The sequence below is a fragment of the Genypterus blacodes genome, unplaced genomic scaffold (genome assembly GCF_046128005.1).
Source record: "Genypterus blacodes isolate CSIRO-AG114 ecotype Tasmania unplaced genomic scaffold, CSIRO-AGI_Gbla_v1 ptg000104l_1, whole genome shotgun sequence".
In the NCBI taxonomy this organism is placed as follows: Eukaryota; Metazoa; Chordata; class Actinopteri; order Ophidiiformes; family Ophidiidae; genus Genypterus; species Genypterus blacodes.
The window spans coordinates 1,419,243-1,430,000 of record NW_027466908.1 but is presented as its reverse complement, the minus strand read 5'-3'; the positions used below and the strand labels follow the sequence as shown (position 1 = coordinate 1,430,000).

Sequence of the window (10,758 nt, the reverse complement as noted above, 5' to 3'; positions counted from 1 at the left end):
GAGGAGAGAGAGAGAGAGAGGGAGCCAGGCTGTGGTGGAGCGCTGCCAGCCGTCTGTGTGGTCTATGCGTTCCAGCCCGGAGGAAGCAAGCCAGGCCGGGGAAGGGCACACACACACAGACACACACACACACAAGCACACACACACACATTCCTATAGGCGATACATTTATTGAATGCAAAATACACACTTGTACAATATTGTGCGTACTTAATGTGCGCGTGCACCAACACGTGCGTACACACACACACACACACACACTCTCTCCCTCACGCTCACACACACACACACAGACACGGTGACGGGCTGGCGGGCGTGTGGTTTCCAGGCGGCCTCCCTCCACACCTCTGTGCTCACATTAAAGTGTTTTGATTCAGAACAGGAGAGAATAAATCCCTCTGAGATGTTTAGCTGGAGCCCTGAGCCAAACCTGAGACTGTCTCTCTCTCTCTGTCTCTCTCTCTCTCTCTCTGTCCCTCTCTGTCTCTCTCTCACTCTCTCTCCGTCTTTATTAGACTCCCCCTCTCTCTATGTCTCTCTCCCTCCCTCTCCCCCTCTCTTTCTGTCTTTATTAGTATCCCGTCTCTCTCACTCTCTCCTTCTTTCTCTCTCTCTCCCTCTTACTCTCTCTCTCTCCCTCTCCTTTCTCTCTCTCTCTCCTGCTGAATGATTTTGTGTTTTCTCTTGTAAAGCCTTGGCACCTCATCATGGAACTTCATCAGACATTCGACTGCCTGCCTCTGGATAAGCCTGGAGTCTTTTCCTCCCGTTCCCTCCCTCTCTCTCTCCCTCTCTCTCACCCTCTCTGTCTCTCTCTCTCCCTTTCTGTCTCTCTCTCTCCCTCCCTCTTTCCTTCTCTCTTTTTCCCCTCCCCACACCCCCGTTTCATTCTTTTTCCCTCCCGATGTTTGCTTTTTATTTGTCCGGCTCCCATTGTTAAAAGCCCGGATTGACGTGTGTGTCTGTGTGTGGGTGTGAGTCTGACACAAACACTCAAATCTTCCCTCTTATTTTCTTTCCTCCACCTGGACGGCGAACAAAACTATGTTCTGCTTTTATCATCCAGTGATCACAGACGAGACGTGATCCCACAGAAACACACACACACACACACACACACACACACACACAGAGAGGCGAGACCACGGAAAGCTACGAAAGCTGACGATCAGAATCTAAAGCACGAAGGGAAGAAACCGAACCCGCGACGTTCTGCAGGTAACGACATGTGCATCGCCATGACACCAGGCGAAGGCGGCGGTTTGCCCTTTGGTGTTGTCATGACAGACGCGCTAATGAAGGCGTCTCGCTTACCCGGCGTGGAAACATGATTGAGTTATATTTGTCTCCGCTTGAGTCAAGTAGAGAGACAGAGGGACACAGGCTCTACTGCGTATTAAGCCATTGTTTACTTCCTGACTTGGTCACTGATATGGTCTATTTTTTGGTAAGTTGGATCAATTTGGAGATAAACTGGAATGGGATTGGAACCCAGGACCTTTCGAGCGGCAAACGAGTTCTGCCCGTGCTGTTAAACAAGTGAAGGGATGGAGTGTTTCTCCCGCCGGCGCGAGACCCAAGTCGCCGACGAGTTTGGCTTGGCAGACTCGTCTCCTGAACCGCTAATCTTGTCTGCAGGCTTGTAAGCGAGGGGGGGGTTCGGGGGGGCCGGGGTCCTCACCAGGCTTGTTAACACCCTGACCAAAACCCAGGCAGAACCCGACTCCGGCCCCCCCACACACACACACACACAACCCCAAAGCCCCCGACCCATCAGCTCCAATGCCAAGAGCGCCGAGAGCGGCCTGACCACTAACCTCCACCACACACACACACACACACACATAACCACTGGAATATGCCACAGCCATATATGTGTGACGCCACAATGGTTTTTGTCACCTCCTATGTTAGTCTGTCACCAATTAACAATAATGAGAATGGTGGGTTTGGACAGAAAGTGGTGTGTGTGTGTGTGTGTGTGTTGTGTTATTACGGCTGGGCTATTATCACTCAGGAAGTTTGTCTCAGCAGCCATCAGGAGCAGCTGAGAGGAGACAGAGCCTCCTATAAAAGCATATTTAAGCAGCCCCTCCCTGTCTATTAGCCCAAAATGAGCTTTAATGAGCCTTATTAACTCCGCACCAAATCAGCACCGCACCAATAACACATCCTCACACACACACATGGCCAGACGAACATAACCAGATTTCCAACCGTACACACACACACAAACACACGCTGACACATATATGTACAAACACACTCGCTGAGTTGTTGGCGCAGCGGCGAACCACAGCGTAACCCAGAGCTGTCAACTGATTAGGCACAATGCGAGCCGCAGAAACCCAGTTAGCCTCCCGCTAATGACACGGTGGCCAGAGGGACCCCCCCCCCCCCCCCCCCCCCACACACACTCGATGTAAGGCTGTAGAGACCAGGAGGCAGAATCACACCGCAGAGCTTTAAAGTCACCGCGCAATTAATTGAGTAAAGCTCAGTGACGGAGTTCAGAGCTATGAGGCCCGTGGGCACGCGGGTGGTCCCACGTTTAGCCTCTCCTCTACCCCCCCACCTCCTCCTCCTCCTCTGGTACCGGACGAGGAGCCGCTGTGGAAGCGATATCCGTCAGTAGGGGCTCATATGGCGGCCATAAGGCTCATCAAACACGCCGACACAACTTGTCCTTCCTGAACGCGACGCCCACGAGCAGACGAGACCATCAAAGAGACTCAAGCTGCACGAAGGGAAGCGTGGAGGAGAGGAAGAAGAAGAACTGATATGAACCGGAGTCAAAGAGCTACAAGCACCATATGACTGTAATCATATAAAAGTACTCTTGGGGAAATTAACTGTAGTGTTCTTTATTGATAGTTCATAAGTATCATCCTCATGTATTAGACCTGGGCTCATACTTTGACCTTTGACCTTGATTTCCCCCCGATAATATCACAAACACGGCGACGGTTCTGACCCAAACCTCATCCAACTATGACTCTGTTTGTTTTGTTATTGTTTTCCAGGATCGACCCGGTCAACACAATGCATGGAACACATCCACACACACACACACACACGGATCGAGTTCCTCCAGTCTCTGTGGCTGCAGCTACGCATGCCTCCATTTGTATGGATTAGCATTCTTGGCGTGTGTTTCGGTGCGTACGCCGTGTTTGGAAATAATCGATTTCTCGGCTTAATCGCAGCGTAATCAAAGCTTTAACGTGCACGTAAACACACGCCGTGTTTTTACAGGAAAGGACCTACAGAGTGCCAGTGTGTGTCGGCCTCAGACAGCCCCACTGTTCTCTCTCTCTCTCCCTCTCTCTCTCCCTCTCTGTGTGTGTGTGTGGACGCGGCCCCTCCCTCGCCCCGGCGTACCACAGGCCTCCTAATTACCCCCTCGTTTAACACAAAATAGAGCTGTAATGGCCAACAAACCCCCCACGTGTCAATGAAGCGTTCACAGATAGAATCACGGCGCGGAGACAGCCGGCGTTCTGGAGGCGGGGCGAGGAGAGGGCACATGTGTGTTTTGCCACCCTTTGACCCCCGACGTAATGACCCCGCAGAGGGAGACGTGTTCTGGCTGCAGTTTTCGGGGGCTAAATTACACACAGGGCTGCAATTCTGACCACTTAAGAACAAACCAAAGGAGTTAAGGGGTTACATATGATGACATCGATTTTATTGCCTGAATTAGCGTCGTGAGAGGTCGGGGCGTGCGGAGGAGGGTCCGGGTCCACTTTAGAGCTTCCTCTGCCAGTGGAGACACGGAGCAGCCGGACGTATAGCGAGACGGAAAGAGCGATGGATGATGATGGGTCTGCTCCTGACTGTGCCAGAGGATAATGTCGCTTTAAGGGCTCGCTTAAGAGTCGCTCAGTCACTTAAAGAGAGATTCAGATTTTACAGGATGTGACAATTTGAAGGAAATTCCGACTGTATTTCGTAGTTTTGGAGTGTTTTGGTTGATTTAGGAGCTTTTAGAGGTTTTTTGAGAGGCTGTTCTATTGTCTTCCATTGTTCCATTATGCTCCATTCAGAGGACAGATTGCCCGACCAACCATTTACAAGCCTTACAGTCTGTGACCTCCATCAGACGTACATTTCCTGAACATCATCACATTGTATAAGTTGTCCACACTCTCACTTTGACCTCACTTCACGTGCCAGCGAGGCTTTTATGGACACGAGTGCGAGAGTGCGACGTTGTTTGAGACAAATTTGGACTTTCCCTAAACACACTCTGATCCTGTTCCCATCTGCTCGCCACCAAAACAACAGGAGTTGTTTGAAAGTCATCGGAGGGGGACAGCAGATGCACAGGAAATGCTTTTGATCAAACAAGATGGCTGGAGAGAGCCAGAGAGGAAAGAGAGGGAGAGAGTGAGGAAGAGGAGGAGTGTGTTTGAGAACAAGCACGCTGACGAGCGGCGAATATCGAGCGTTTGCGCGTGCGAGTTCCTGGCCCACGTGCAGGTTGGCGTGACGGAGGTTCTGGTCCCAGTGTCTCCTGGCTCCTCCGTGTCTCAGTGAGTCCTGGTGCCATATGTGCCAGTGTGTGTGTGTGTGTGTGTGTGTGTGGGTGGAGGCTTGTTTGCGATGTGATATTGCTCATTGAGACGCCCTGAGATGAAGATGTTGTGTTTTTTATGAATAGGGAGGGTTTGGGAAACAGCTGCGTGCCAGACCAGTTGGCACTGACGACTATAGTAAAGTTTTTTTTTTCCTCCTCAGTTGTTTTTATATGGGCCATTAAAAGGAGCTGATGCTAGCACTCTGCTACCCAGCGCACCCTGTCAGGAATATTCTCCCTCACTTTTTATGTCCCTCTCTCTCTTTCTCTCTCAAACCATCACACGGGACGCTAAGCTGCTTTCTGAGAAGTCAACTTAATTAAAAACCTGTCGATTGCTAATTAAGACCTTCAAACCTTTTTTGTTCCCCCAGTGACGCCGGGCTTCGTTACAGGCAAACCAGCCCGAGTGTGTTTGTTTGATGCATTGGCACGTCAGGCCTTCGTCTTCCCGTTCCCTGCGTGTGTGAGTGTGTGAGAGAGAGTGTGTGTGTGTGCGTTTGTACTCACTCCTGGGCTCACGCGGTCCGTCGACGGTGACCTTTATGGCTCGGTGGTAAGTGGCTACTTGTGGTGGGTTGGTGAATACTGTGATTGTCAGGGTGAAGCTCTTGCCTGTGGGGACATCAAACAACATCAAATGACAGACGGTCCACAGACACAATGAGCCGCATTCATGGCTAAACTATCGCCCAGTCACAAGTGTGGTTGTGATCCCATAATAAGCCAATACAAACTGGGAGAAATCCTTCTTAAGAGGATTAACGTCAGACAACATTGGCTGAATCAGAGCTTCTATTTAGGTGCTTTGGATGAAGGAGCCACTTTCTTGTGATCCAGCGTTTCTCACTGTCTCACCCAGTGTGAGTGGGCGAGAGGCATTTTAACAGTCACTTCCTTTCTTGATAATCCTCTGCAGTTGCTGCCTTGGGGGTTCGTCTCCACGCACGAGCAGGAGGAGCGCTGTGAATCAGAGCGCAACAGCCGAGTCAGCGCCCCACACTCACGTCCGAGGTATGCGGACGCGTCACGTCACCGTGGAGACGGGCCCGGGAGACAGGAAGCGGGGGGTCGGACGGGAGCGGCGAGTCATCGGGGGGGGACAGCTGTCCGGGTGAGTCCGGTGGCGTCACTCGCTCACCCACCCGCTCTTCCGCTCCAGTCTGGCTGAGTGTAAACACGGCTGATAAGAGCAGATAGCATCGCACTCGCAGCAGGTGACCCGCATACCTGGGCAGAGGTGCATGAGGGCGACTCACACACACTCAGCTGTGATAACACGGGACACCTTATGTTCCACCTGAGTCATCAGCCCGGACAGACGCTGTGCGGTTTATTCCCGCATCCAATAACACCAACTTTTCCACCATTTTGACTTTTTCTGAAACATCTTTGTATCTCCTCTTACAATTTTCGGTCAATTGTCACAAATGGACCGAGCCTGACAAAACTTTTCCCTTTGTTGTTTCTTACAGTTTTGCTGTAATTGACTGCCAAATTCGAATGGGCGTGGCTCATTCTTCACAAGGCGCTACATCTCATGAATGAATCAGTCGAATGTAAACAAAGTTGGTGGACATGTGCGCTCACTCCTTATGCAAAGAAAATGAAACGACGGCTGTAACAACCGCAAAAGCCTGTCAACGACTAATGAACCGGACGAGACAAGCTATCAAAAACTGACTGAGCCAACATTGGTCTGTCTTCGGCGTAATCAAACCTGTGGCACCATTTCAGACCTGTGACTGCCAGCCGCCGCTCTGTGCACGACTATTAACGATCTAACATCCTATCAGTTTGCTCTGCTTGTACTTATCTCTGTCAGAGGAGGGTATTCATTACAGACACCTAGCAGTCTGATCTGCCCTGGCTCCTATGTCACTTCCTGTGACCAGATTCTGTGTCACGGTGAGTGGACGCACAAGGTCTCCGTGGTAACCACTCTTTTGCCGTGCCTCCTCCACACTTCATCCCTCCTCTCTCCTGCCTCTGGTTCCTCCTCCTACTTTGACAGCGACTACAGAGAGCGAAGCTGAAGTCGCCCAGCAGTGCAGCAGCTGTCAACAAGCCTTATCAGTGTCAACTCATCACACAGTCTTACTTGGCCAGTTTCTCTGCAAATGCTCAAAAATAAAAAATAAATGCTGGTGAAACTGTCTCCTCAATGGCGTGAGAGGCTGAATTTGACTAAACTGCGTGTGTGACGAGCTGACGCAGAGAGAACACATCCTCAGAGCCAAATGTCAAACGGTAAATCAGATGATTTAGTTTGAAAACATGCAGCTCGTGCAAAGAGCAACTCGGGCATTCGCCAAATATTCTGGGAATGCCATTTGCTCCAATAAGAATCTGCCACTGCCTGGCTCCCAGACAGCCAGAGGATATGTGGAGAGAGCGATCACCCGCAGGGCCGCAGCACCACCCAACATGTTAATAAGCCTGAGCCGAGCCGGGTCATGTCAGGTGAACACCAAGTCCCGGGATGAATAGGGAGGAAAAGAGATCATGAAAAAAAAGAGGCCCGTTTCTGTTTTATCAGATGGGTGCTTTGTTATGGAGCTGATGCTGGACCAGATCAGATGCTCAGCTGACTGAGTCTTACACCGCGAGCCAGGAGTCGATGGTGGACACGGATCGCTTTTCCTGTGGGAATCCTTTTTTTTTGTTCAATGGAACAAAGACGTTTCACACCTGGATTAGACCATAAAACAAATCAAGGACATGCATTTTAAAGTCTTATTTAATGATTCGGGGGGAGATTTTTGTTAGAACTAGGTCACTGACACTGTTTTTCAGAGCATTTCTGAGATACTTGGCATTCGCTTTCCAACTTCGTATTCCAAAGAATGGAACCTTTCAGGTCCCCTGTGGTCGTTATGAACGCCATAAAAGCTGAATTCATCTTCTTAGACTCCCAGTAAGATCTGTGCTCTGCTATAATGATGGTAACGCCTTGAAAACACATTTTCCTGGGGCTCTATTTTCCCTTACATCGCCCTGCATATATACACTATCATCTACACAACGTTTCCTTTCTTCATATTGTGCAACCTGCCAGCTGATGTGACAAGGCACCTGTACCTTAGTTTAAGATAGGAAATCAGTAAAAAAAAAGAAAGCGGTAAAGCGATAAAATGAACACCAAATATCTCAAAAATTCTTGAACTTTCTTTACAATAAATGTCAGTGATTTAGTGAGGATTGTCCTGAAAATCCTTCGAATATGTAAAATCGTCGGGTTTGAAAAAGAAGCAATATCAGCGTTCAGACGTGTTGGGGGATCTGAGTCTGGAGTTACAGAGATCATTATGTGGTTGCCACGTAGGAAATGTGACCACTAATCCACACCACTGAGCCTAATCGCTCCCACTGAGGGGTAAGGCAGTGACGGACCTCAGAGTGGTTCAGCTCTCACCTCTGCCACTGCGGCCCACGAAGCGAAGGTCATTGAAGCGTGCCACTTGGTTCTTCATCACGCCCGAGGCGTTGCGCAGCTCGGCGGAGTAGTTCTCGTCGTTCCCTGCCATTACCGTGACGACCGTGCCGTCGGTTATGTCTCCCAGGGCCACCACCTGCAGGGGACGCAGAGGTGTCAAAGGTAAGAGGGGAGAAAACACCGAAACTACTTGAGAAATTCAGATATTGTCCTGTCACAAGATCTGAAAATATGATATTGCACCCCATGCTCTCATCCCATCCAACGCTACAGAGAGAAACAAATTAGGACTGGTTCCTCAAGTCTGCACAGTTTTGAAGCCAACAACTGTGTGCAATCAAAACTGAAAACTTTCATTCTAAAATTCAGTTGATACAAATCATCAAGCTTATCTGGCTGACTTGTGTTACATCATGCCAGCCTGCTAGAACTGCTTCCAATTTAGGCTGATAAATGGATTTCATTTCATAATCTCCCCTCCTGAAGCAGCCATGCCTGATATTATGATAAATGTGATTGGGATCACTTATCAAATTAAGTCTTTAAAATAAAAGCAGCCAGGCCTTGTGTTATAATTTAGATGGCTGGATGCAGATAAAAGGACACAGTCGACCTACAAAGCTGAAGTAATTACAGAGCTGTAGTAATAACACTTAAATAGCACATACATATTAAAAAGTGGCACATTTGATTCGAAGCCAAGACCAAAGCTACAAAGTTTTCATTTTGGTGCCTTTGATCTTCCCTTTAAATAATATCTGTCATGTAAATATGGGCCCTTTCCTGTAAATTATCACGGGAGTAAAAATTAGTCAAAGCTTACAAAAATGCCTCCAAGGCCTAAAAATGTACAAACATGTAAACAACCATTGATCTTTGTTACATGTGGAGGATATTTATGTATCTGCATCCCTGCTTATCAATTGATTCTGTCTAATTATTTAAGTGTTTCTTATGAGCCACAATGTAATTATAATGTTTTGTCTTATCAGTTTCACTAATTAAAATATTTGCCATGAGCAGAATAATTATAATGACATAATTTAGTGGAGTAGTTTGTGGTTTAGTACAATCATAGTCAGAGTTATTCTTGTTTTGCTACATGATGAAGGTGTGATTTCATCTCCATACGTTCCTCCAAATATTCAACAATTTTCTCTGGAATTTTAAAAAAATAATTGGACATGCTCATTTTTTTTTCTTAAATGTATCTGATTTATTTAAAACATTAAATTAGGATCACGAACCAGATGACATTGGTTATAATTAAAATTGGGTTAAAACTAAAAATAAATAAATCCAACATAAAAAAACAAAACAAAATATCCAGTCTGTCGTGAAAGTGAAGGATCAGCACTTTCAGCCTGATCGATCGATCAAATAAAACATTGCCAAAAAAACAAAACATGTATCGATTCTTCCCTCTAATCACCGATCAGCTCTGTCACGTTCTACCTCTCCGTTGACAGTCGGTTCTTACCTTGAACGCGACCGGCAGCGTCTTGTTGCAGCGCCAGTGGGAGGGCAGCACCGAGCAGAGGAAGTTGGGGCTGTCGGTGCGGACCAGCTCGGCCGGGTGGTCGGCGATGATCTCGGCCATGCTGCGGTTCTCGTGGGGACGCAGTCTGGGCACCGCCGCCGCGTCCGGCTGCGCGCCCGGGGAGCTCACATCGTTCATCTTCCCCGGGACCGGCTGGAGGCTGCTGGACGGCGGACTGAACCTCCGGCTGGCGCTGGGATCTACGGGAATTCGCATCACAACAGCCCGGATTATCAAACAGGCACCCAAAGGCTCTCCGGCTCCTCTCTCCCCCTCTTTCTTCCTCTCTTTCCCTCCTTCTCTCTCTCTTTCTCTCTGTGCGCCGCTGCTCGCCGTGCCAATGGAAACTGGGACTCTGAGCGCACACACACCGCGTTTCTCTCCACTACAAACTTTGGTGGGCGCCTTCAAGCGACATAAAACATTCTGCTCCGGCAAGAAAAAAAACACCCCTTAAACTCGATGATGTTTTTAATGACGCTGAGCTCTTTCTTCTTCTTCTTCGTCTTCTTTTTCTTCTTCTTCTTCTTCCTACTCGTCCTCGCACCGGAACGCACGGGTACAAAATAGCTTCAAACAAACGTCCCAGCGCGTAAAAGTCTGTATAGATGCAAAAAGAAAGAAAGAAAGAAGCACAACTGTGAACCCAGATGCTCACAAAGTTTTTGTCTGTGCGCTTTAGTGAAGTCAAAGCTGCTCCAGGTGCGTCATTGAAGTCTTTGTGCCAAAGTGAAAAGCTCCCTGAACGCCCCGCGGGCTGTGGACACATCAAAGTGTTCAAAGTCTGATGAATAAGCGTTTAACAATACCGATCAGAGCTATTTATAAACGCGCCGCCGGGGGAAACCGGACGGATCGAGGCGCGATCGCCGCCGCGTTACTGCGCATCATAGGGTTAAAAAAAGAAGAAGCCGGAGTGGAGGTGTGAGAGGGGAAAAAAACGATCGGCGGCGAGATGAAGGAGGCGGAAAAACGAGCCCCGAGTCTGGAGCCGTAAATGCGGTTAGTGTTCGGAGGCCGAAGCTCCCCGAGCTCCGGCGTTTTGTGGTTTATATAGAGGAGCTCGCTGCCCGGCAATTACCGCGCTGATGCGACTCACACACGTGGTGTCTGGAGTCAGATCCAGTCCCTCCGCCATGATCGATCACGCCTGCACGGAGCGCCGGACATGTCCCCGCGTAACGTCTGTGCGTCCGCAACACA

General features: G+C 49.0%; 1 protein-coding gene across 2 annotated transcripts in view; it reads right to left on the bottom strand.

Moving 5' to 3' along the window:
• Nucleotides 1–10,292, bottom strand: part of LOC143008462 (runt-related transcription factor 2-like) — a 24,109-nt gene extending 13,817 nt beyond the window's left edge. For both annotated transcript variants that reach the window (XM_076160239.1, XM_076160240.1), the window contains exons 1-3: nucleotides 9,496–10,292; nucleotides 7,995–8,151; nucleotides 5,090–5,194 (exon numbers count right to left, since the gene is read on the bottom strand). In XM_076160239.1, the coding sequence (XP_076016354.1) occupies nucleotides 5,090–5,194; nucleotides 7,995–8,151; nucleotides 9,496–9,771 (538 nt within the window). In that variant the 5' untranslated portion in view covers nucleotides 9,772–10,292. The remainder of the gene's footprint in view (nucleotides 1–5,089; nucleotides 5,195–7,994; nucleotides 8,152–9,495) is intronic.
• Between the last annotated feature and the right edge of the window lie 466 nt (nucleotides 10,293–10,758).